Source organism: Trachypithecus francoisi, unplaced genomic scaffold, assembly GCF_009764315.1.
Source record: "Trachypithecus francoisi isolate TF-2019V2 unplaced genomic scaffold, Tfra_2.0 Lachesis_group17, whole genome shotgun sequence".
NCBI lineage: Eukaryota > Metazoa > Chordata > Mammalia > Primates > Cercopithecidae > Trachypithecus > Trachypithecus francoisi.
The window spans coordinates 69,400,729-69,428,366 of record NW_022681462.1 but is presented as its reverse complement, the minus strand read 5'-3'; the positions used below and the strand labels follow the sequence as shown (position 1 = coordinate 69,428,366).

Below are 27,638 nucleotides of genomic sequence, written 5' to 3'. Positions count from 1 at the left end.
TCATTAGAAGGTCCTTATAGAGACTAGGGTTAGTCTACTGCCAACAGCAAGACTAAAGGTCTAAGGAGTCTGTCTACTTAATATGTAACTCTCCACACAGATTTAATTCCAATATCCACTCCAAATGACTGAGAATTGATATAATCAACTTAGTGATACCCTTTCAACATACAAACTTTACTATGCCCACATGGATTCTCAATTTGTACGTCCAAGGTTAATGTGTGTTTGCCAAGTCATTTACTTCTCAATGAGGTCACCCAAGAAAATAAAATTATACCATGATGGAAGGTATCACCTAACACTACTATTCCTTTGAAGAAATAATCCATTTCTGCTGGATATACTCTGCTGGATACCTCTGATCACTACCTCGCTATCTATGCATTATCCTCTCAATACTCAAAAACTTAACCATGAATTTTTATAAAATTGAAGCAGTAAGGGTAAGTATCTGAGAAAATACACTGAAATTTCTCTTCTATTTATATACTTCAACTTGATCTGTGTCTTCGGTAGCTATAATAAAAGCTCTAAACATATTCATCAAGAAAAAAATAATAAAATCAACTCTAGATTATCTATACTAAGAAAAGAACAACAGCCGGGCATACTCCAAAAATAATTTAGAATTTTTGAGTGTCTATTTTTGGCAGCAGATTCACTTTTCTAATTACATTTTCACTTAAGTTAATATTATTAAGCATACACCAGGTGTGGGAAGAGACAGGGGGAACCTGTGTGAATACAACGCACAAAAGGAAGACAAACTAGGATAAAATATTGCTCACGATTTGCATTAAGAACTCAGAGCCTATAATCCCAGCACTTTTGGAGGCTGAGGTGGGAGGACAGCTTGAGTCCACGACAGCAGCTGGGGCAATGTTAAGAGACCCCCATCTCCACAAAATTATTTTTTAAATTACCCAGGCATAGTGGTATGTGTCTGTAGCACTAGCCATTAGGGAGGACAAAATGGGAGGATAACTGGGCTCAGGGGGTGGAGGCTCCAGTGAGCCATCAATGTGCCACTACACTCCAGCTTGGGCAACAGAGTGAGACCCTGTCTCAAAAAATAAAAAGAACTCATAGTAGTATGCACATAAACAAAAGAATTTACAGAAATATGCACCTAAACAAATAATGTCTACCCTTAATCTACTTACTTTTAGTTGCCAATTCCTAAATATTCCAAAATGAAGAAGAAAAAAATCAATATTTAAGCATCACTACTCAAAACTCTCAAGATGAAGCGTGTAATCAACTCACTGGTTTAAAGAGTGTTTGAGCAGGACTCATGTACTCATTTGAAAATCAGATGAAAAGTGCACATAATTTCTTTATACAACTTTGCTGGGGAGTGAGAAGTGATCATAGATAGCTCCACAAAAATACATCCATGCATCACCCAGGAAGGTTAAAAATAGCAGGCTTAAAACGTTCCAAAGAAATACAGTCATAGGCAAACAATAGATCCTACTTTGTTTATATATACAAACAATATTTACTATGCTAAACATCAAGGCTTGTAACAAGCAAGCAAGGATTATTCTACCACACTGTTTTCAATCTACATGAAGTCCCTATCGTCCTTACCATATTGTCCCAAATTTTTCCAGCGCTTCCACAAGGTCTGCTTCCACCACAGATTCACAGAGTCCTCGAACATGGACGACGGGTGAAACAGAAACTTTATGATGACTTCCACCTGCCTCCTAGCAAGAGAAAATAATTTCTAGTTAAAAATTTTTAAGTCTAAGGCTGAACGCGGTGGCTCATGCCTGTAATCCCTGCACTTTGGGAGGTCGAGGTGGGCGGATCACTTGATGTCAGGGGTTCAAGACCAGCCTGGCCAACATGGTGAAACCCCATCTCTACTAAAAATAAAAAACTTAGCCAGGAGTGGTGGCACAGGCCTGTAGTCCCAGCTACCGTGGAGGCTGAGGCAGAAGAATGGCTTCGATCCGGGAGCTGGAGTTTGCAGTGAGCCGAGATCGTGCCACTGCACTCCAGCCTGGGTGACAAAGTGAGACTCCGTCTTAAAAAAAAAAAAAAAAAATTTTTAAGTCTAACTTGAATTGCATCTTTTAGTAAATTCAAATCTGCTTAAAAAGTAAACATTTTTCCCAGAACTCTGGGAGGCTGAGGCGGGCGGATCACGAGGTCAGGAGATTGACCCCATCCTGGCTAACACAGTGAAACCCCGTCTCTACTAAAAATGCAAAAAATTAGCCAGGCGTGGCGGCGGGCGCCTGTAGTCCCAGCTACTTGGGAGGCTGAGGCAGGAGAATGGTGTGAACACGGGAGGCGGAGCTTGCAGTGAGCCAAGATCATACCACTGCACTCCAGTCTGGGCGACTGAGCGAGACTCCGCCTCAAAAAAAAAAAGTAAAAAAAGTAAACATTTTTTAAATCCCAAACCAAATCGCAATTCACAAGTTAGCAAAAGGATATGAGAATAAAATAATCGTTTGTTTTAAAATGTTTATTATCTAAAAAGGGAGCATTCTATCTCAGTAAGAAGTACAAAGATGTTATTTAATAACATTTCAACTTCAAGAAAATCTCAGAAAGAAAATTTAGCAGATACACAGGGCATGCTACAACTGGAAGCATATTTGATACTCATTATTTCAGTCTCACCTCCATAAAATCAAAATCTCAACTAGTCCAAATGAACAAAAAGTTCCAATTAAGTTTTTCCTCAACATGAAGATAATATACTTATCTTTCCTGTAATGTAGATTTGTATCATCTTTTGTTCTTGTTTAATTCATTATCCAGTCCCACTATAACTTGAAGATACTCACTTAGCAGCATTAATTAATTAAACACATGACAACTTAAATTTATACAAGGGTACCATCTTTGCAAGGCAGGAGGATGAACAAGAACTACTCAAAAATGCAAGCTCTCCTGGGCATCTACGGAATATTGTGTATCTTCAAGTACACAGGGCAGGATGTTTCAAAATGTAAGAATATGGTCTTAAAGTTTATTTTTAAACGTAGTATCTGTAAAAATTACTTTGAAAATGCAAATAGCTTTCATTTACTTGAATTCAAGTTCCATTAAGACAAAGATCTGTATTTACAAATGCCATCAGGCACTTCTCTTGCATCGTAACTTCAGAAATGACTTCCACCATGTACATCCTTGTCTATACAAAAAAAATTTTAAGTTTTTTTCTCCTATAACCAGACTAATCTGAAAGCACTATTTTGCCATTAAAATTTAACAATTGTTTTAAGAAAATTAAATCTCATTAAGGCTATTTTAAATGACTCACCGATTTTTCTTCATTATAAAGACTGTTAGGAAAATACAACAAATGGAGTGCCCTGCCAGTAAAAATTTATGTCACAGCTGAAAGAAAGGAACTGATTTAAATATATGAAGTAACCAGAGAACTACTCAGGCTACTGTCAAATCCAAAAAATAAACTCAGTTCTTTGCCAATACTAATTCAATTCTTGGAATTTATTTGAATTGCTTATGCCCCATCTTTCCTATGGTTAAACAGATAACCCATATATGCCACTAAGTTTGAAATGAATCATTCTGACTATACCCTAAGTAAATCAACACTTTCTGGTTGGGCGCGGTGGCTGACGCCTGTAATCCCAGCACTTTGGGAGGCCAAGGTGGGTAGATCACGAGGTCAGGAGATCGAGACCATCATGGCTAACATGGTGAAACTGGTCTCTACTAAAAATACAAAAAAATTAGCCGGGCGTGGTTGTGGGCGCCTGTAGTCCCAGCTACTCAGAAGGCTGAGACAGGAGAATGGTGTGAACCTAGGAGGCGGAGCTTGCAGTGAGCCGAGATCACACCACTGACAAGAGATTCCGTCTCAAAAAAAAAAAAAATCAACACTTTCTTAAGCAACATTAACAATGAACAATCAAATGTGCATATCATCATTACATTCTTAAATATAACTGGAAATGAATAAAGCAGGAAGAGCTCTAAATAATACCTACCTGCCAAACAGAGCGTGTATTTAAAGTATAACAAGTTTTACTCTCAAAATAATTAGACAATAATAATCTGCAAGATATAATTAAGAGAATAATTTCAGTCCATTCTTAGAAATCAGGTGACAAAGGTAAATTAAAAGGGCAACAGAAAACTGTATTGGCCTGGACTCTTCAAAAAAGTAGTATCAAAAAACAGTGGACGGAAGATTCCATATGGAGACTAAGAGACACAGCAACCAAATGCTGGGCCAGGCATGGTGGCTCACGCCTGTAATCCCAGCACTTTGGGAGGCTGAGGTGGGTGGACCACAAAGTCAGGAGTTCCAGACCAGCCTGGCCAAGACGGTGAAACCCCGTCTCTGGCATGGTGGAGGACGCCTGTAATTCCAGCTACTCGGGAGGCTGAGGCAGAGAACTGCTTGAACCCAGGAGGCGGAGGTTGCAGTGAGCCAAGATTGTGCCACTGCCCTCCAGCCTAGGTGACAGAGTGAGATTCCATCTCAAAAAAAAAGAACCAAATGATGGCCGGGCGCGGTGGCTCGTGCCTGTAATCCCAGCACTACGGGAGGCTGAGCCGGATGGATCACGAGGTCAGGAGTTCGAGACCACCCTGGCTAACACAGTGAAACCCCATCTCTACTAAAAATACAAAAAAATTAGCAGGGTGTGGTGGCAGGCGCCTGTAGTAAGTACCAGCTACTCGGGAGGCTGAGGCAGGAGAATGGCATGAACCCAGGGGGCAGAGCTTGCAGTGAGCCGAGATTGCGCCACTGTACTCCAGCCTGGGCGACAGAGTGAGGCTCTATCTCAAAAAAAAAACCAAAAAAAAACCAAATGCTGTATGTGAGCCTTTATTATACAATAGTTAAAACTACTATCAAACGCATACATATTAGGGACAACTAAAGAAATGTGAATACAAACTGGATATTAGGTTAACATAATAGAATTAATTATCACGTAACAGAATTAATTATCACGGTCTTTAAGAAAACAGTAATGGTTATGTAAAAGAACATCCTTATTCTTAAGAATGTTGCGATATTTAGGCATGAAATGTCATCATGTTTGAAATTTACTTTCAAAGAGTTTAGGGGGAAAAAGTATGTATATAAATATAGATATGCAGATGTAGAGATAAAACCCCACACAGCAAAAAGTTAAAAACTGCTGAATCTAAGTGAAGGGTATACGTAAGTTGAACATTTTATATAATAAAAAGTTGCAGAATTATTTTATAATATTTAAAGCCTACAAAAAGGTATGAAGAACTTTATTAAACATACCCATGGCCAGGCACAGTGGCTCACACCTGTAATCCCAGCACTTTGGGAGGCCCAACACAGGCAGATCACCTGAGGTCAGGAGTTTGAGATCAGCCTGGCCAACATGGTGAAACCCCATCTCTACTAAAAATACAAAAATGAGCTGGGAGTGGTGGTGCACGTCTGTAGCTACTCAGGAAGCTGAGGCAGGAGAATTACTTAAACCCAGGAGGCAAAGGTTGCAGTGAACCGAGATCACACCATTGCACTCCAGTCTGGGCAACAGAGCCTCTGTCTCAAAAAAAAAAAAAAAAACCCATGAACCCACCATCCAATTTAATAAATAAAACATTGGCCAGGTGCAGTCGCTCACGCCTGCAATCCTAGCACTCTGGGAGGCAGAGGCGAGCTCAGCAGTTCGAGGCTCAGGAGTTCGAGACTAGCCTGGGCAACATGGCAAAACCCCGTCTCTAGCAAAAACACAAAAAATTAGCTGGGCATGGTGGGGTACGCCTGTAGTCCCAGCTACTCAAGAGGCTAAGGTGGAAGGACTGCTTGAACCCAGGAGGTGGAGGTTGCAGTGAGCCAAGATCGTGCCCCTCTAGCCTGGGTGACGAGCAAGACCCGGTCTTAAATAAAAAAAAAAAAAACAAAACAAAAACCCGTAAATTGATCGCATCTCCTCTTACTATCCCCTTCCTTTCCCATTATAGGTAACCACTATCATGAGTATCATGCTAAAAAATATAACTATTTTTCAAATTGGTCTTCTTACAAAGAAATGGATTATACAATTGATTTTTAGATCTCTCAAAAAAATCTCATTTTAATATATTATTATTAAATTATATTTCCTAAGTAGAATAAACTGAAACCACAGTCATCACTTAAAAGCTGGATGATGTGGGCTGGGTGCAGTGGCTCACGCCTGTAATCCCAGCATTTTGGGAGGCCAAGGTAGGAGGAACACCTGAGGTCAGGAGTTTAAGACCAGCCTGGCCAACATGGTGAAACCCCATCTCTACTAAAAATATAAAAATTAGCCAGGTGTGGTGGCAGGCACCTATAGTCCCAGTGACTTGGGAGGGTGAGGCAGGAGAATGGCATGAACCCGGGAGGCAGAGCTTGCAGTGAGACCTTGCGCCAATGCACTCCAGCCTGGGCGACAGAGCGAGATTCCATCTCAAAAAAAAAAAAAAAAAAAAAGCTGGACAATGTTAAATATACTCAGTATGGTAATTAGGGGAAGATATGATTGTCTCAACCTCAAGGCAGAAAACTCACCCCCCTTGTATTTCCCTTATTCCCACTCAATGAATCTGCCATTCATAAGTTTATCTACCTTGATACTTGTATTTTTAAAATAGGTCCCCTTTTCTTTAACACACAATTTTCTCATTCCTTCTGTAGTGTTTTATTACAAAAAACAAAAAAAAACCTATGGTTGTTTCCAAATATAAAACTAATATATCAAAGAGATCTTTTCAAACTATCTGTCTACCATCCTCTCCTGAGCTTCGTTTTCCCCCTTTTTCCCCCAAAATACTTGTACTCTTCTTAAATCACTTCTTTTCTTTACCTGTACTATATACTGCTGACAAGAAATCTGGTGTCATTTGTAAAGTCTTTTCTTTTCTTTTTTTTTTTTTTTTTGAGACGGAATCTCGCTCTGTCACCCAGGCTGCAGTGCGGTGGGGCGAGGTCTCACTGCAACCTCTGCCTCCCAGGTTCAAGCAGTTCTCCTGCCTCTGCCTCCCAACTAGCTGGGACCACAAGCATGCACCACCACACCCAGCTAATTTTTGTGGTTTTAACAGAGACAGGGTTTCACCATTTTGGCCAAGCTGGTCTTGAACTCCTGGCCTCCAGTGATCCACCCGCCTCAGCCTCCCAAAGTGTTGGGATTACAGCTGTGAGCCACCGCGTCCAGCCTGTAGAGATTATTTTACCTACTCTAAAATAACCTCTTTTAAGTATCATACTATGAAGCTGATTCCTAAACTAGTGAATAAATCAGTCTTGTTTTTACTACCCATCAATATATTAATATTGTGGTCACATCTTCTCCAGCTTAAGGAGTCCTTTTTTAATCCTTCCTCATACAGGAGCCCAAGCTATTTCCATTTCAGATGTTTAGTTACCTAGGCTCTCACGTTTCTATATCTATTGCTTACCAGACTACAAACAATATCCCAGCTGCGTATCCAGAAAAAGAAGGTATGCTTGCAACATATATTCACTTTACAAACTTGCATGATCTCTTCTTTAGGTCAATTGGGTTAAGTATAATAGTGGCATTATTTGGTCTCTACTACAGGCTCTAGACCTGTTTACTTATAGACATTTCAAATTCTCAGCCCTTCAAAGGCCATTTCAGGAACAAACTCTTAATAATACAATTTTTTTTTCACTACTCCCTCTTCACAGAAATACTAATGTTAAATGCTAATTTTGACTACTGAAGATTAAGGACTAAACTCTACTGAAGAGAAGAAAAGCTCAGTACAGTATAAAAAAGGTTCAATAAACATTAGTTAGCACACCCTACCTCATCTACATTTCCCTCTTCTACATAATCTTTCAATTATCAATATTTGTAATGATTTATTAAGTCACACCTAAGTTTACTCTTCAGGCGAAATATCCTCCAGGTTCTTCTGTCACTGCTTTTATGATGCAATTTGCAGTGCCTTCTCCATTCCGGTAAGCTTTGTCTGGATATATTAAAATTTATCAATGTAGTCCCAAGAATGGGTACAGTATTTCCAGACATAAAACCATCGCCTATCTTACTCTGGACACTTCATATAGATCAAGGGACAAAGTTTTAATGGGCAGCTGTAAAATGTCATTTTAACCCACACAATGTTTAATCACATTTTTTCCTTACTAAATTAAATAATTACGTCTCCTGGTCTTTTCCTCTTTGTAAAGAAGCACATCTACAATATGGGGAAACTAACTTTCCTATCCTAAGTTTTTTGGTACATTTGATCACATAACAGAGCAAAGATGTAAAAATCATGGCCATAAGAGTGAAGTAACTTTTTAAAAAATAAACTTCTTTTGTTGTTCATATAATAGAAATCATTTGGTTTTGCCTACTCAGAATTCCTTACCCCTTCTGCTTAAAAATAAAAACATGCAAAAAAACCCCAATAAAAACAACTCCATATTATTATTATACATAGGTATTTTCAATCACATGGTCATGCCTCCTCAACCTCAAAGGTGGCCTGGTGATTAATTAGATGGGGGAAGAGGGGAAGATAAAAATGCTTGATAAGAAGGGATAAATACAGGCTGGGAAAGACAGGATGCTCTTTAGCTGCTAGCTATAAGAACGTCAGCCTAGCTTTACCACTACACAAGAGAAAAGGAGAATTGAAACATGGAAAGAGAATCAAGTCCCTATGACATCATCTAAATCCCTGAATCCAGCCATTCCTAAAACCAGTGTCACAATTTGGCTTTCCCAGTTACACAGGCCAATAAATCTTCTACCCCGCTCCCTTTCTGTTTTCCTTAAGCTCATCTGAGTTGTTGCTGTAAGTCCTGAAAGTTGGATTCAATTTCAAAGAAGCAAAAAATGCAATACATGATGTAGAACCACAGATTTTTAGATATCTAATATTTTTTCACTATCATAGCCCCATCACCTGATATATGGTAGAAGCTCAATTATCATGTTTTAAATGAGGTTAGAGATCACTGAGTTCCAGGAAGGTTAAATGAAAAAGCTTGTTAACAGAGCCAATACACTCGCCTTGATTGTGCTACTGGCTCTATGAACAGCTCTTTTCACCGTAACGTACTAACATGAAGAAACAGTCTAAAACCAAAAGATGGTAAAACCTTCTACTTTTCATGTCTTTCCCCAAACTAGGCCTAAAAATCCTCATTCTACTAGAACAGCTTATCTGGAGGAGACACAAGACACTACTGCTATGCAAGCTTCAGGCTCTGGCACTTACCTCTGGGGCACACATCCTTTAACTATTTTATTTCCAGGAAGTAGTTACTACACAGTCTTCTAAACTTCTCCTGTGGGAGCTAAGTGACCTCATCCCATCTCCCAACCCATATGCATCTAATAGTTCACAGTAATATTGCTATCATCTGTAATATACATTGTGCAAGTATAACAGAATAGTGTATCTTGAATTAAAACTGGATTTTCTATGTGTTGTATATTTCTTTGTTTCGAAATCCCAGGAGCTACAATTTTATCTTGGCATTTTGCCATCTTTCACGTCTATTTATTAAAAGTTGAGAAACGAATTTTCACTTCATCAGCAAACAAACCACCTAATATCTGATTTGCCTATTTATTCACTAGCAGAAAAAAGAAAAACTTTAAAATCTCCAAAATAAATTAGCACTCCATCCCAATTCCTCAAGTGGTTTTGCCAAGTGAAGCCTTAATATTTTCAAGTCAAGCTGCCTTCTTTTATTAAAAGTAAGAAGATACAGAAACTTACTATTAATACGATCTTGAAGGTCATGCCTATTAAATTTAAGAACACTACCCCACAAGAGAAAAATAACTGTATAATATGTCGCAGGAACCTCTATAATCAAGCTTTATTCAACAATGCAGCTCAGTGAATGTGAAAAACCCTAGGAGTTTTTTGCTCTATTAAAAAAAGGTACCCGAAGACATAAATCTGAAGGGTGTTTTATTTCTCATATCTAAAGTACTAACTCTTCTCTCATTTCTCTTTATACCTTCAACATAATGATCACTCACAATTATCCATTAATTTTTAAGTTAAGAGCCTTTGTAGAACCACTATGTTTTTCTTAAATACTCATTTTCCTCTTTAAATCTAGTTAATATATTATGAAAGCATTCAAGGTTAATCATAAAAAAACCAAACAATGTAAATCTTCAAAGGCTTACTTTGCACTTTACAAACTTTCAACTAGAGTTAGAAAAGAATGCCATCATTGTACCTAATCTGCATTTACTTTAACAGTCTGACCATAAGTATTTCTTCTCTCGGCTGAAGGACCACTGAAGTTGTGCAAAACCCTTTTCAGTTACAATGAATTACCAAATCTCCGAACGAAGAAGCACAAGACAGTAAACTTCTATCTGGGGAATGCCTATCCTAATAATAGAATTTTATTATGTATAGGTTTCCATAGTTGCCACGATTTCAAAACAGTACCAAAAAATTACATGAAAAATATTTAAAAACAAGATAAACAAGGCTTCATTAGATTTCATAGTACAATAATGGTTTTACTGTTAAATGAAAACAATTCACCCTTTCCTAAGAAACATATCAGCAGTAAGATAAACAAAACATTAAAAGTTATACCTCAAGCTGCTTATATCAGTTCCCGCCTGGGAAACTTAAAAGCAGCATTAGCATTACGTTAATCACTTAACTATAGCTTCGGGTAAAAAAGGTATGTGTTTCAACCTTCATATTTTACAGACTAAGAGAACTCAGAGTAGTAAACTGACTTTCTCAGACTCACATTAATTGTATGCTAAGGCCAGGTGCTGTGGCTCACGGCTGTAATCCCAGCACTTTGGGAGGCCAAGTCAGGTGGATCTCTTGAGCCTAGGAGTTAAGAGACTAGCTTTGGCAACATGGTGAAACCCCTTCTCTACAAAACACAGAAAAAAAAAAAAAAAAAATTGGCCCGGCGTGGTGATGCGGGCTTGCAGTCCCAGCAACCCGGGAGGCTGAGGTAGGAGGATTGCTTGAGCCAGGGAGATCAAGGCTGCAGTGAGCCGTGATCATGCGCCACTGCACTCCACTCCAGCTCCGGGCCATAGAGAGAGAACCTCTCAAAAAAAAAAAAAAAAAAAAAAAAAAGTATGCTAAGACTAGACTCTCGACCATCCCCAAACCCTACTCAGTGCCATTTCCACAGCTCCATACACTTCGCTTTGGATACGTTAATTATGTTATTTTCTTCCCAATATCCAAAATAATACTACTGATTTAATGCTTTATCTGTTTTCAAAAACAAATTTTTATAAACTGATTTAAGTATTTTTCCAAAATGCCTGAAGACATTTCATGATGCTACACAAAAACTCAAGCAAGATTCCTAGCAACGAGGTACACTGAACAAATACATCTAAGTATCAGTTATATTCCTGTTATCAATTTCCACAAGAGTTGGCTTTGAACTGAAACTTCCTAAGAAAAAATGCATTTCCTTCATTCACACTTCCAAGTTACATTTTGAATATTTCAAACAGCTAGGCACAAAAATCTAAAGTAATAGCTAACACCGTAAGACTGAGAGAAAAAGTTCCTTTTTTAAATGTGTTGCAAAGTTTGCCCTCACATCCTGGTAACTGGAAACTGTAACGCTGGGGACTACTGACCAGCCTTTTTTTTTTTATTTAAAAATTCAAACGGCTATAAAGGGCTTCTAATGTGCGTCTTGTTTTTAAAAGGTAAGGTAAAAATCCTTTTAACCTAATAGCAGGATATATGTGTAAAATTTCGTAATTCTGCTAAAGTTTGCAGAATTAATCACAATTCACATGAGTTAAATGTTTAAAAAACATCTAAGTCATTAAAACAGCTTAAGTGCACCAAAAAAGGGCAATAACGCTTGCTCCGCTTTGTTTCCTTAAAGTCTCCATCCAACTGAAGCTAACTACTTGCTGTGGACAAAATGATCACATTCCTCCTGCCTCCCGCTAACATTTCTGGTTAAGAGAAAGACAAGGCTCTGGGAATTTGCGTTTAATGCAGCCCTTAGTTCAGTTCATCCTTTCATGGGGCAAATCTGGAATAAATTACCAATGAAAATCTTTAGTAATTTTAAGATTTTACCTGAAGGTAGGGGTGTACCAACAGCTGCCAACACTTCTGTTAAAGTGTTGTAACCGAAGAGGTAAAAAGTGCACTGAGCAATCATCACAAAACTGGGTAGAGCAAAGGATGCACGCCATGCTTATAAAGAGCTTAATTTTAAAAATTTTTAAATGAAACCTTCAAAGGAACTAGCATGTGAACGCCAAGGTATAATCTGTTATTTAATTACGGCTCTCCATAGATGCGAGGCGGAGAGCCCCCGGTGGAACCGACGCAAACATGCCGGGATGGTGACCAGCGCGCGGATGCTGCGGGCAGAGGGGCTGAAGGGAACCGGTGGTCCCGACGCTGGCCCCGAGCCCGAGGAGTTACACTAACAAAGAGCTCTCCGAGCCGCGAAACCCCCCCAGAGCGGAAGCGACGCCTCCCCGCCGCCGCCGCGCCGCGACCCTCCCCAAGTTCAGGGCCCAGCAGTGGACTCGCTGTGGGGCCTGCGGCCAAGACAGGGCCGGCTTCGCAGTCGGGATGCGGGAAACAGGTAGAGGCCAGAATACAAGCCCCAAAGAGAAGAGTGGGCGCTTCGCCAACCGGGTCGGCGCAGCGGAAAAGGCTAATGAAGCGAGCGGGAGGCCCCGCACCGAGGCCCCGCCAACCAGCCCTGCTTCCCGGGGAGCAGCCAGGCACAGTGGACAGGGGGGCCGCGCTTTGTTACCGGCTGGGAGAAGCTCCGGCCGCCGCCTCCGCCATCGCCCCCGCCCCGAGGCGTCGCTTCCCGGCGGTTCTCGCCTTCCTCGGCCGAGTAGTCGATCTCCCCCTCCTCGGTCTTGAGACGTTTGGCCTGGCTCTCGTACTCCCGGTCCTCCTCGTACGTCTCCCTGGGGGAGGAAGAGGAGGAGGACATGGCGGCGGCCGGAGGGACCGGCGGGCAGAAGGGTGGGGGTGGCGGTGGGGCGCGCGCCTCGGATGCCGCCGGCCAGTCCTCGCCGCCGGCAGCGCCTCTTCTGCGAGGGTCTCCGCGGCCCGGCCGTCCGCGAGGGCTGCGCGGCCAGGAGACGGGCGGCTGAGAAGCGCGGCGGACTGAGGGGGGCGCCCCGGGAGGAGGCTCCGGAGCGGCCGCTCCCCTCAATTACCGAGCCAACATCCAGCCTCTCCCTCCTCCTCAGCCTCCGCTCCCTGCCCGGAGGAGCGAATCTAAGGATCGGGACGCGACCGTGGCTTCCGGTCTTCCCTCCTCCCCTAAGCCGCTCCCAGCCGCGCAGGCCGAGCCTCCGCCCCCGCTTTCGCGGCCGTCGCTCAGGATCGAATCCAGCCGCAGCCTGCGGGAAGCGCCCCCCCGCCCGCCCGGGTCCTGCTCCCTATTGGCAGGGGCGGGAAAGTCGACCGGGTTTTCCATTGGCTCTGAGGGCCGTTCGTCAAAAGCCGCCCGCGGCTCGGCCTCGCCTCCCTCCCCGCGCCTTCTGAACTCGCTGCCGACCTGAGAGGCCCGGCGCGCAACGTCCGCCGCGCGCCGCCTGGGAGGCGTTGCGACCCCGCGACCGTTGGCGCTGTGCGGCTCCTACCCGAGGCTAGGCGTAGAGTGAACACGGACGAGCGACGAGAAGTGCAGGGAGGCCAGGGCTGCGGGTGTTAACCGCCCTACCGCTAATTTAAATGCTTTGTATCACCTCTTCAAAAGAGAACGAGGAAGAAAACCTCTAAAATCCCTGCAGACATACCCCCCGAAGAGCCCCAAAATTGCAGGCGATGAAGGCAGAAAACGGCTTGGAGCCATGAAAGTGGTCTTTCCACTGTTTTGTGTTCAAAATCTGGTAGAAGTGGGCGGACTCTCCCGCCCCTAGCTGGGTGTTGGAAAACAGCTGTCAGCGTCGACTGAAGGCTGCGAGGCGCGCGTCGTCAGGAGGCGCTGCACGCGGGCGCGCGTAGGTCTGAACAGTTACAACTCGTTTGTAACCTGCGCCCTTTACTGACAATGTAAGGGACTTGCCTGTCCCTGTAAGTCCCTGCTCCAGTTAAATATGTTTTAATCCTTCCATATAAAATCTCATCCTCCATCCCAATTCTTTCTCTTCCGGACGGTGTTGTATTTCACTTGATCATTTATTGTCGAAAGATACAAAAGCCTTTAGAAATTACACAAAAGCCTTTGGAAATTATGTGACCACAGCTTGCTTCCTCTGTGGCGTCCTGAGGGCTCTTCCAAGATTTTAGTTGCTGCTCTTTTTGTAACAGGGCCCCTTATAACTCCCTCTTAAGATGTTCTGTTTTAAAAACTCTGGGAGCGCCTGAAGACAGGAACTGTTGTGCAATTTTCATTTTCACAAGCCCAATTCCTGTGCAATCTCCAGCACAATTTAGGTATTCAACAATGCTGAATGAGTAGTCCTTGGGAAATAAAAGTCCAGTGTATCTTTCAGGAGAGAAACTGGCAAATCAAGGTAATCTAACTGCCCCCTGTCAGGTGCCTCTTGGAGGATTACCTGAGATCAAGAGCCTCTTGTGTTTCTGTTGTCCTTGTCCCTCAGATGCTTCCCTAGATGTGGCTCTTCCTTTCCTAACAGTGTAGATTGCTTCCTCCTCCAGCCTAGTTCTCTCCAAAGTTATTTCCTCCTCCAAAAAAGCTATTTTTATTTATTGCTGAGAGTGTTTTAATGTAACACTTTTGTACTTTGTAAATTACACTGCCTGTCATTTTGGAATCCAATTGCAAGATTTTCCATAGTATGCAGCTATAATCAAATGTATGTGCGGCTGCAGGTATACATTGACAAAACAGAACTAAAAAAATTATAAATTTATTTTTTAAATTAAAATGGAAGTCGACAGAAGAAATAGCAAAAGGGAGCCGCAGAGCTGGCTGCGGATGAGAAAATGTCATTGGCAAAAAGCTCTGCAATGGTTTGGGAAAGTAAAATAGCAACAAGGGAAACAATGATACAATTCTGCTTAAAATATGACCTATGGATTCATATGTCCCCTAACATGTTCAGAATGCAGACATTACCTGGCCTTCAGAAAGCTGAAGATACCAAGGGTCAAAAAAAAGGTCTAACAAACCTACTTCGTGTGTTATCTTTAGCATCCATTGTCCTTTTTACAGCTGTCTCAGTTTCAAAGATCAGGAAAGGATGAGTGAATTAATAAACTTGATACAAAGGAAACTTCTTTGATGAGGTGAGATGGGCCATTCCCAAGATATTTTTAATTTGCTCAAAGTAAAAGAGGCAGAAGAGCTGAGAGCTTAAAACAATTATTTTTTTGGAGAAAGAAAACAATAGAATATTATGTGAAATAATTGAGAGTGATGAGAAGCACTAAATATCTTTTTGTTAAGTATGAGCAACTACCTGTTAATTTTGTTTTATGTACATTTTCATATGCTAGGTGAATTTAGTTTGGTAAATTCTATTCACCCACAACTGGATTTACTAGGCCTTATACAAACTTTCCAAATATTTCTTGTGAAGATGCAAATATTTTAAATTCTCAAAGCCCTGCATTCAACCTATGGATTATACCACATTACAATGCAACTCTCACATCAATGGGTAAGGAAACCCAGCCTTGCCAAACCTAGGGCTGCTGTGCTCAGTGTTCACAAACAGCAGGTGGAAGCCAATATGTACCAGTATTAAACTTGTTCTTTTTGTGATAGCCCAGTTGAGTACAAAAAAAAAAAAAATTGAAGAAGTAAAAGAAAGCATTTTTAAAGGACTTCAGTCAGTTCGTTGACCACGGGTGAAATGTGAGCTTGTTGCAGATGAGTTGTTCCAACAGTGATAGTAGGTCCTTTGATAAGGAAAATACTAGCTAACTCATCACCGTGCCATGAGAAGAGCTAAAGAGGGAGGACATAAATTATATTCTACATGATTTCACCTAGGTGAGACAAATTACATACTGCCCAGTAGCCACAAATACCTAAGAAAAGCAGAAACAGCTCCTAAATGGCATGAATGTCTGGAACCTCTGATGCATTATGGCCTCAGACCTTTGACTACTTTCTGAACGCTTGATTGAATTGGCTGCTGTCGAGTAGGCAGCAGCCAAGAGCTCCCATTGCCACAGCTCAAAGGGGACTCTGGTTATACTGGAGTAGGAGACAGGCTTGGAGCAGGCCTAGGGAAATTGAGAGTCAAAGGCCTTTATAATCAATCTAGCCTCAAATTACCCTTTAGTTTTAAATCTTGTTACTGACCTATTACATTTATAAGACATTGTGCTAGGTGATGAGAGGACTATGTGAGAGGGTTCCTGCCCTCTCAAAGCTTGTAATCAAGTTGTGGAAACAAGGCTTATACCCAAGAGATAGGCCACAAGCATACATATGTAATAATACACATACAATAATTAATAGCACATTTAAAGTGCCAGTCACTGTGCTAACCACTGAAAGGGTTTTGTCAAATTCTGACAGAAGCCTTCTACCAGAGGCATTATTATTACTCTTCCCATTATACAATTAAATAAACAGTCTAGGGGAGATTAAGAAACCTGTTTTAGGACAGGCACAGAGGGAGGCAGAGGCAGGCAGATCACTTGAGCCCAGGAGTTTGAGACCAGCCTGGGCAATGTGGCAAGACCCTGTTTCTACAAAAATTTTAAAAATTAGCCTGGAGTGGTGGTGCGTGCCTGTAATCCCAGCTACTCAGGAGGATGAGGTGGGAGGATTGCCTGAGCCCAGGGAGGTCCAGGCTGCAGTGAGCCGTGATTGCACCACTATACTCTAGCCTGGGTGTTGGAGTGAAACCCTGTTGAAACAGAAAAGAAAAGAAAACAAGTAAACCTGCCCTAAAGCTGCAGTTAATAAATTGAAAAGCCAGAACCGGAACCCCAGCAATCGGGTTCCAGAGCCAGTACTCATCATCAGGAGACCAATGATTTAATTATTGTGTTGTTTACTACCATGGACATACAGATCTCATTTATAGTCACTTATTATATAATGATGTTAATTCATTCACTAATTTCTCCTTTTTATTTATTTCTTTATTTGAGACAGGATCTCACTCTGCTGCCCAGGCTGTGGAGTGCAGTAGCACAATCATAGCTAACTGCAGCATCTACCTCCTGGGCTCAAGCAATCCTCTCACCCCAGCCTCCCAAGTAGCTGGGACCATAGGCATATACCACTGCACCCAGCTATTTTTTTTTTATAAAGATGGGGGTCTCACAGCTGGTCTCAAACTCCTGGGCTCAAGAGATCCTCCTGCCTTAGCTTCCCAAAGCGTTGGGATCACAGGCATGAGCCACTGAACTCAGCTTCATTCACTAATTTATACCTGGGTTTATGTAGCTATAATCCTGCGAAAGGCTGAATATAGTTTTCATCATTTGCATCTGTATAAGGAAATTCAATTTACTTCTACAGGAAATTACAAATATAATGCACTGTTTTGTGTTAATTTTTAAATTTTTTTTTCTTGGTTTTTTGTTTTTTTTTTTTTAGACAGGGTCTTGCTCTGTCACCCAGGCTGGAGTGCAGTGGCGCAATCTAGGCTCACTGCAAGCTCCGCCTCCTGATCCTTGTGCCTCAGCCTCCCGAGTAGCTGGGATTACAGGTGTGTGCCACCATGTCTGGCTAATGTTTGTACTTTTAGTAGAGATGGGGTTTCACCATGTCGGCCAGATTGGTTGTGTAAACTCCTGGCCTCATGCAATCCACCCATCTTGGCCTCCCAAAGTGATGAAATTACAGGCATAAGCCACTGCACCTAGCCTTAAACTTAATTTCTGTAGAAAACCCCAGAAATTATGTGGAAAGTGTTGCCATTTTCTGATGGATGCGTTATTTGAATAACTAAAGATGCAAATTAGTTTTTCATACCCAAACTCAAGTTCCAATATTGCTGCCATTTCATTGAATAGGCAAGACTTTTGTTTCCTGCCTCAACTCCTGTAAAAGTCCAGTAAAATCTTCATGCACATCTTATTGTGAGTCACACTTCCAAAGGATTAGAGCCATAGAGGTGTGTTATGATTAAGACAAACATACTTAACATGAAATCCAGCTATTCAGAGACAAATCAGTTAGTTTCTATGAATTTTTGTTAAATCCAGAGTGCGCTATTTCTGACGATGCCACTTGTTTGACAGAGATCACTGAGAAAGAGCACTGTGGCACTGTTGCTGAAACTAACCCCTTTAATTCAACCTATATTTGCTTAGTTATGGTCAAAAGAAGCCGCAGTTCCAGGAGGATGCTCTCTGCAGGAAATGCCTCAAGCACTATTAGCTCAAGATGTAGTCAAGTGTAACCACAGTGGTCTACTCTATCAGGAACTGTCATGCACAGCTGCTCTGTGAATCCAGCTGCCACAGTGTTTGACCTCTTTAAAAAAAAATTATGATAAATCTGCAAAAATAAAAGATTAACCTTAGAAGTGCTCACTCATATATCAGATAATGAAAGGTAAAATTCAGGTTTTGTTTTTTTTTTTTTGAGACGGAGTCTTGCTCTGTTGCCCAGGCTGGAGTGCAGTGGCACGAACTCAGCTCACTGCAAGCTCCGCCTCCCAGGTTCACGCCATTCTCCTGTCTCAGCCTCCCAAGTAGCTGGGACTACAGGCACCCGCCACCATACTCGGCTAATTTTTTGTATTTTTAGAAGAGATGGGGTTTCACTGTGTTAGCCAGGATGGTCTCAATCTCCTGACCTTGTGATCTGCCTGCCTCGGCCTCCCAAAGTGCTGGGATTACAGGCGTGAGCCACCACACCCAGCCAATTCAGGTTCTTGTTATTAGTTACAGCCATTTGACCTTAGTTTTAGAAATAATATTTAAATTATTTTCACTTTTCCCTCTGACTTGTGTGACTTGATATTGCTTTAGACGTTTAAAAAATAATGTTAATACATTATAATTTAATAAAGAACAAAATGATAGCATTTCTGTCCACAGTTGAGAGTGAACAGAATTTGCCAAATGAAATTCACCTTGCATATGAAAATATGGATAAAATTAACAAATAATTGCTCATACTTAACGACAAAAAGATAGAAAGTGCTACTGATCATTCCCAATTATTTCACAGAATATTCTATTGTTTTGATTCTCCTAAAGAAAAATAATTCAGGCCGGGTGCGGTGGCTCAAGCCTGTAATCCCAGCACTTTGGGAGGCCGAGATGGGCGGATCACGAGGTCAGGAGATCGAGACCATCCTGGCTAACACGGTGAAACCCCGTCTCTACTAAAAATACAAAAAACTAGCCGGGCAAGGTGGCGGACGCCTGTAGTCCCAGCTACTCGGGAGGCTGAGGCAGGAGAATGGTGTAAAGCCGGGAGGCGGAGCTTGCAGTGAGCTGAGATCCGGCCACTGCACTCCAGCCTGGGAGACAGAGCCAGACTCCGTCTCAAAAAAAAAAAAAAAAGAAAAAAAGAAAAATAATTCAATTTTAAGCTCCCAACTCCTCTTTTCTGTCTCTTTTAATTTACGCAAATTAAAAATATCTTGAGAATGGCCCATCTCACTCCATCAAAGAAGTTTCCCTTGTAAGCAAGTTTACTAATTCGCTCATCCTTCCCTGATCTTTGATACTGAGACCCCTATAAAAAGGACAATGGACGCTAAAGATAACACATGAAGTAGGTTTGTTAGACCTCAGTTTTTTCACCCTCCCTATCTTCAGCTTTCTGAAGCGGGCAATATCTTTGCATTCTGAATATGTCAGGGAACATTTGAATCAATAGGACATATTTTAAACAGAATTATATCATTGTTTCCCTTGTTGCCATTTACTTTCTGAAACTATTGCAGTACTTTCCTCACCTTCACCCCTAAATCCAGAAAATTAATAGGTCACTGTATTAGTCCATTTTCACACTGCTAATAAAGACCTACCTGAGACTGAGAAGAAAAGGAGATTTAATTGGACTTACAGTTCCACATGGCTGGTGAGGCCTCGGAATCACGGTGGGAGGTGAAAGGCACTTCTTACCTAGTGGTGGCAAACGAAAATGAGGAAGAAGCAAAAATGGAAACCCCTTATAAACCCATCAGATCTCGTGAGACTTATTCACCATCATAAGAATAGCACGCGGCCAGGCGTGGTGCCTCCTGCCTGTAATCCCAGCATTTTGGGAGGCCGAGGCAGACAGATCACTTGAGGTTGGAAGTTCAAGACCAGTCTGGCTAACATGGTGAAACCCCATCTCTACTAAAAATACAGAATTAGCTGGGCATGGTGGCCTGCACCTGTAATCCCAGCTACTCAGGAGGCTGAGGCAGGAGAATTGCTTGAACCTGGGAGCAAGAGGTTGCAGTAAGCCAGGATCACACCATTGCACTACAGCCTGGGTGACAAAGTGAGACTCCATCTCAAAAAAAAAAAAAAAAAAAAAAAAAATGAAGGAGAAAGACAATAGCACAGGGAAAACTGGCCCCTATAATTCAATTACCTCCCCCTGGGTCCCTCCCGCAACACATAGGAATTCTGGGAGACACAATTCAAGTTGAGATTTGGGTGGGGACACAGCCCAAACCGTATCAGTCACCTTTATTTTAAACAGGAAAAAAAGTCTTTTTACCTATGCATCTTTTCTTCGGTAACCACAAGTCATCTACTAGGTTTGGCCTAGACCTGTGTTGTCTAATATAGTAGACACTGGTCACATGTGGCTATTTAAATTTAAAGAAATTAAAATTAAATAAAATGTAAAAGTCAATGTCTGAGTCATGCTAACCACACTTTAAGTGATCAATGGCCACATAAAAATGGCTACCTCATTGCACAGGATTGGACTGGACTGATCTCATTCATCTTTGTGTCTTCAGCACCTAGAACATTGCCTGGCTAGATGTCTGTTGATCTAAACTAAGCTTCTCTTTCTCTGCCACAAGAAAAAGAAGCATATGAAACAAAGCATGTCAGCTTTGCAAATTATGTCTATGAAGATGTCTCAAAATACTGATCTATAATATGATCTGCTCCTCACCCATATTTGAAATGAAATCATTTTTAAAATATAATTCCATTTTTCAAATAACTGCATAGATATGGTTCATTTTGTGCACTTGATGTACCAAAATGCATATCATTTACATTTATAAATCAGTCAACTGTAATAAATGTGAGAGATGGATTTTAACAAAAACTTTCCTATTGTGAATATTTTCAAAAGTGAAATTCCTTTACAAAGTGAGTAATTACTCTCTGATTTACCTGTAAGCACATCATTATATAAAAATCAGAATTTGGGCAGGAGAAGGGAGAGCATCAGAATAAATAGCTAATGCATGCGGTGCTTAATGCCTAGGTGATGGGTTGATGGGTGCAGCAAACCACCATGCCACATGTTTGCCTACGTAACAAACCTGCACATCCTGCACATATATCCCAGAGCTTAAAATTAAAATAAAACTTAAAAAAATAAGAAATTGCCCTTAATTGAGGAATTAGACAAACAAAAAATAGTTTTATTTGAATGTGCTATTGTAACCATCTGATGTAAAAAACTTTATAGAATAAAGTTACTATTATTACTAACTACAAATAAATAACCAGCACTGTATTGCACTTTACTATGTTCAAAGCAGTATCACATACATTGCTTAATTTGATTCTCACAGAAACTGTATAAGCTAACAGGGAAGGTCCTTACTGTCTCCATTTGGCAGGTGAAGTTCAGAAAGACTAATCTTTTGTCTCTAAATTCTCGTCTTCTTTTCACTATACCAATAAGGACATATGAACTATCTATGGTAACTACATTGGAATTGGAACTTTTAATTTTTCTGCCTTATTTAGATGGAAACACTTTCCTAGAAATATAACTTTTTTTTTTTTTTAGACTGAGTCTTGCTCCATTGCCCAGGCTCCAGTGCAGTGGCACAATCTTGGCTCACTGCAAACTCCACCTCCTGGGTTCAGGTGATTTTCATGCCTCAGCCTACTGAGTAGCTGGGACTACAGGCACCAGCCACCACACCCAGCTAATATTTGTATTTTTAGTAGAGACAGAGTTTCACTATGGTGGCCAGGCTGGTCTTGAACTCCTGATCTCAAGTGATCTTCCCACTGCTGCCTCCCAAAGTGCTCAGATTACAGAAGTAAGCCACCATGCCTGGCCCTAGATATATAATTTTTTAAGCAACCTATAATTTGTGTAAATTAAAACTATTGTTTTACACCTCTGAAAAAAAATTTATCTTACCAACTATTTATAAGAAGGCCCTCAATCAATATTTGCTAAAAGATCAATGAATACATGAGTGATCGTGAAAACAAATGGAGCAGACTATTATCAGTCAAAGTTCAGTTGCAAAGAACAGAAGCCAGTCTGGTTAGTTTAAGCTAGAAGTAATAAAGCACTTAAAGAACTGAAACTACTAATGGAGTGACTCACAAAACCATAACTCAGAACTGGGGAACCAGAAGAACTGTGCTATTGTTCATTGTGAAGTTGACTGCTCCAGCACTACGCCACCATACCACACTCTGGAAGCCATCACAATCAGGAAGCTGCCACTTCCATGGCCAGCTCCAGAATCACACCATACCAACTATAATCTGCACTGGCAAAGTAGATGCACCGCCCCATGTTTCCTGATATTCAGGAAACTAATAAGTGAACCCTGGAATCTCCAGAACCATTGTTACAGAAGAAAAAATAATGCATCCAAAGCCAAACCTAGCAGCAGAAACAGCCTTCCAGATCTTACAGAGGCTCTGATTGCTGAAACTTAAGTAAAAATAGGTGCAAGAGAGTCTAGAGATGCAATATTTGGCTTACTAGTCTCTGTAGGAGTCGGCCAGTTGGCCAACATGTGTGCTCTTTTTAGAATCTTTTGTTAGTAGCAAAAATTGAAAAAAAAAACAAAGATTCTTGCAACAAATTAAGAGAACTAAAGATAGCAATAATCAACTAACATATTACCAAATCAATTCTTATTATAAGGATTTATTATAAGATTTCAGTACAGGCCGGGTGTGGTGGCTCAAGCCTGTGTTTTTTGTTTTTTTTTTTCCTACAAAAAAAAAAAAGGTTTCAGTGCAAAGAAGTACTAATACACCATTTTATCTCAGTCTGAAAGCAAAGTCTCTAAGATGGCTTCAGCTATTCTGTAACTGGCACCAAAATGACCACAAGAAGGGAGAAGAGAGAAAGCTAATCTGCTTAATTGTTTCCATAGTGCAATGGTTTTTACAGAAAAATAAGTGAAATGTACAAAACATGATTCTTGGAAATGCTTCTGTATGAATACTAATGTGTATATCTGCAATTTAGACGTAATTTTTGGTGTTTTTTGTTTTTGTTTTTTTGAGACGGAGTCTCGCTCTGTCAGGCTGGACTGCAGTGGCCTGATCTTGGCTCACTGCAACCTCTGTCTCCCAGGTTCAAGCAGTTCTCCTGCCTCAGCCTCCCAAAGTGCTGGGATTACAGGCATGAACCACCAATGAGCCTATAATTTTTGTTTTTGGTCCTGTAGACAGTAAGACAAAACTCAAGTCCTTTTAAACTAGGGAAGGCAAAATAGTTCTACCTAGTCAGATTGAGTTATTTTCACAAGCAGCGGCATTTCCACCCCATCATCCAGCTAGTGGTGGGGCACTAGAGGGAAATAATTATTGGGTGAGAAAAGAAGAGAGAGAATTCTGTAGCCACAGCCTTATGTTGTTGAGGGATCCTATGTGCACTGTGGTGTGGCATTCTGAATGGTTGGGGCACCACAAGGGCCCTGTGTGATGCAGTGCCCTTCCCAGGGAAGGAAGATGCCAGAAGAAGAAAAATGAGTGAAGAAAGCTGAAATCACCAAAAAAAAAAAAAAAGTCATCTACTTCACAACTTTAAAACATTAACTCTGCCCAGTCTTGTAGTGGAGAAGGATGATTGCCTAGGGACCTCCAGATTATTAGACCCCAGTCTTTGAGATTCAAATATAAAAAAGAGAACAATGAGTCAAATAGACAAATGATCTAGAAATTAAACGGATTGGAGCATCAGGCCACTATCTATTGCTATTTATTTACTTCCTGGCATTTGGGAGAGATCTCTTTGGAGGCAGCTGTGACATGCCAGGCATCACAGTTCAATACTGGGGCAGATTCAATGATTCATAATCCCAGTGACATCCTTGACACATTGTGAAAGAATTGTTTCTCTTTCTTAGACACCCACAACTACAAAATCAGTTCCCTCATGCCCCAACCCCCTACCCCACCAGCCTTCTTCTGCAGTAATAGAGTTTTCAGCTGGGCATTTGACCGCACAGAGGCTACATCTCCCAGCCTTCCTTGCAGCTAGGTATGGTCATGTGACAAAGTTCTTGCTAATGGAATAGGAACAGAAATGATAGGTACATCTTCTGCATCACTTGCTTCAAAAATGTTGTTTGCCCTCCACATCCTCTCTTTCTCCTTCCCATGTGCAGGAGTATAGAGGTGGCACTGAGTTAGTTTCCACCATGCACAACATATAAGGGATGGCAGAGAAGCAAGATGGAAGGCACAGGGTACCTGGAGGATTTTTACTGAAAAGAGCCACCCCAGTCTGGACCTCACACTTCCAGACTGTTATCTGAAAAAGACAAACTTCTATTATGCTTGTGTACCTTATTTTGGGATTTGTTGATATGGCCATCTTTAGTCAATACCTAACATATCTCTGGTAAGTCTGCAGAGGGGGAAACTAGATGGATTGCTGGAAACTACAGCTTTGTTTTCTCTAGACTATATTCTTTTACACTTTTCAAGTTTTGTGCTACATACATTTATTCTTTTTTTTTCCCAAGTTTTGTGCTACATACATTTATTCTCTGTTTTTTGTTTGTTTTTTTGGTTTTTTCTTTGAGAAAGAGTCTTGGTGTCACCCAGGCTGGAGTGCAATGGTGTGATCTCAGCTCACTGCAACCTCCACCTCCAGGGTTCAAGCAATTCTCCCGCCTTAGCCTCCCAAGTAGCTGGGATTACAGGCGCCTGCCGACATGCCCAGCTAATTTTTTGTATTTTTAGTAGAGACAGAGTTTCGTCATGTTGGTCAGGCTGGTCTTGAACTCCTGACCTAAGGTGATCCACCTGCCTCAGCCTCCCAAAGTGCTGGGATTACAGGCGTGAACCACCACGCCCAGCCTATTCTCTGGTTTTTAAAAATCCATCAATTCCTTAATTTGTTAATGTCTTTGTATCGCTGTTAAACAAAAAACAGGGCCGGGCTTGGTGGCTCATGCCTGTAATCCCAGCACTTTGGGAGGCTGAGGCCGGTAGAGGTCAGGTGATCAAGACCATCCTGGCTAACACGGTGAAACCCCGTCTCTTCTAAAAATACAAATTAAACAAAAAACAATGTTATATTCGTAGAGAATGTTTTTTTCATCCTGGCTGAGAAAAAGAGCCATGTATTTGTCCCCAGACTTTTTTGTTTTGTTTTGTTTTTGAGACAGAGTCTCGCTCTGTCACCCAGGCTGGAGTGCAGTGGCACTATCTTGGCTCACTGCAACCTCCACCTCCCAGATTCAAGTGATTCTCTTGCCTCAGCCTCCCGAGTAGCTGGGATTACAGGTGCCTAACACCGTGCATGGCTAACTTTTGTATTTTAGTAGAGGCAGGGTTTCACTATGTTGGCCAATCTGGTCTTGAACTCCTGACCTCAGGTGATCCATCCACCTCGGCCTCCCAAAGTGCTGGGATTACAGGCGTGAGCCACCGTGCTCGGCCCAGACTTTTGATATCTTGGCTTCCACCACCAATGTTAGCAAATATTTCTAGCAGAGTCTGGTAGCAAAAGCAACAGTCTTTAAATTACTAAGTATAATGATGACTATAAGAACCAATCAAAACACGACGACATTCATGTGTTCCTGAAACCATCCCTATAAACTTTATAAAATTAATCAGGGAAGGAGGGAGGGGAAGAAACGAAAATAAACCAAGCTCACAGCGCATTCGGCGTTAATCATGAGGCCAGCTGCTCTCTGTCTGCTTCCTCATGGTTGCTTGGTGCCTGTTGCCTCAGAATCACATAGAACCTGTTACAAGATTTTAGTTCCCCTTAACTCCTCAATAGATAACAATTGGAACATTATAAAATGTTTAGCTTTATGTTTGAGATATTCTTTCTGGTCCCACATATCAACAACACTACTGACATCAGCTGGTCTGAAGGAACCCCCAGGATCTCACTCACCAAGGAATGCAGTTTTTACATCCTGATTATTTTATTCCCCTTACACTGACTAATCAAAAACTCCAATTTTCCAGCCCCTCAGCCTCCATAATCATCTTAAAAGCCTCAGCCCAGAACTCCTGGGAGAAAAGGATTCAAAGTTCTCCTCCCATCTCCTCACTCGGCGTCCTCTGCTGCAAACCTTGCTGTCCCAGTGTAACTGGTCTGTTACTGTGGATCAGGCATACAAACTTGTGGGTCCTACAACATTGCCAGAAAACATAATAATTGTATGGGAACACACTGCTTCCTCTGCTGTCATCTGCCCCAGTAAAGACAGCTACATTCAGTTAGTCACTTCATGTGTTACCACTCCTACGTTCAACAAACATTTATGATAAACATTTCAACCTGACCCTGTGGTGGGCCCTAATAAAAGAATAAATAAGACACAGTCCCAAACCCCTCTGTGTCCATTCCAAGTACTCATATCTTAAAGAAGGCTAAGGCAGATGGTTATATCCTTTTTCCTCCACAGACTTATGTGAGATTTCAAACACAGTGGATAACACAAATGAGGGTAAAGAGATATCCTCCCTGTAACATGAAATGATGTCATTACTCAAAAGCTAAAACCATGAGCTAGAATCCTCCCTCAGTGCCATGCTTCCCACTTATAAAACAATAGCATTAGAAGTTATAGTCAAAGGCAGACTTTAACTCTCTCTGATAAACTATTAATAACAAACGCATTTTACCAAAGTTAACAAGATCCCCATACCAACTATAAGAGCCATAAAAATGATAATACCCTTTGGCAAAGTAATTTTACTCAGGAGAATTGAAGCTTAGTCCGAACCAATATAGAAGTCATATGTGGTGCTCGCTTCGGCAGCACATATACTAAAATTGGAACGATACAGAGAAGATTAGCATGGCCCCTGCGCAAGGATGACACGCAAATTCATGAAGCATTCCATATTTTTAATGAGATCACCTGGACACAGGAAGGGGGAACATCACACACCGGGGCCTATTGTGGGGAGAGGGGAGCGGAGAGGGATAGCATTAGGAGATATACCTAATGTAAATGACGAGTTAATGGGTGCAGCACACCAACATGGCACATGTATACATATGTAACAAATCTGCACGTTGTGCACATGTACCCTAGAACTTAAAGTATAATAATAAAAAAAAGAAGTCATATGTGTAGAGATGTTCACAATATTATCTATACATCTAAGAGTCAAGAAATCGTTAAATTATGATTGTCAACTAGATATACTGAGCGGTAATTATAAGACTCTTGTGACAATAAAAAACAGTTTATTATTTAATGGAAAGTTTTGAAAAGTCTAATTTTTCTTTTTTTTTTTTTTTTTTTTGAGATGGAGTTTCGCTCTTGTTGCCCAGGCTGGAGTGCAGTGGCACCATGATCTTGGCTCACTGCACCCTCCACCTCCTGGGTTCAAGTGATTCTCCTGCCTCAGCCTCCCAA

General features: G+C 41.3%; 1 protein-coding gene and 1 non-coding gene across 12 annotated transcripts in view; one reads left to right on the top strand and one right to left on the bottom strand.

Moving 5' to 3' along the window:
* The window catches only part of HNRNPLL (heterogeneous nuclear ribonucleoprotein L like), a 39,541-nt gene extending 25,451 nt beyond the window's left edge, over positions 1-14,090 (bottom strand). For 4 of the 11 annotated variants that reach the window (XM_033175974.1, XM_033175978.1, XM_033175979.1 and 1 more), the window contains exons 1-3: positions 13,755-14,090; positions 12,752-12,914; positions 1,597-1,715 (exon numbers count right to left, since the gene is read on the bottom strand). In XM_033175974.1, the coding sequence (XP_033031865.1) occupies positions 1,597-1,715; positions 12,752-12,914; positions 13,755-13,810 (338 nt within the window). In that variant the 5' untranslated portion in view covers positions 13,811-14,090. The other 7 variants (XM_033175985.1, XM_033175986.1, XM_033175977.1 and 4 more) reach the window with 7 other exon arrangements.
* A 12,926-nt stretch (positions 14,091-27,016) lies between these two features.
* Positions 27,017-27,123, top strand: LOC117063206. The gene has a single exon (XR_004428805.1). It is a non-coding gene; the product is annotated as a U6 spliceosomal RNA (small nuclear RNA).
* The last annotated feature ends 515 nt before the right edge of the window (positions 27,124-27,638 follow it).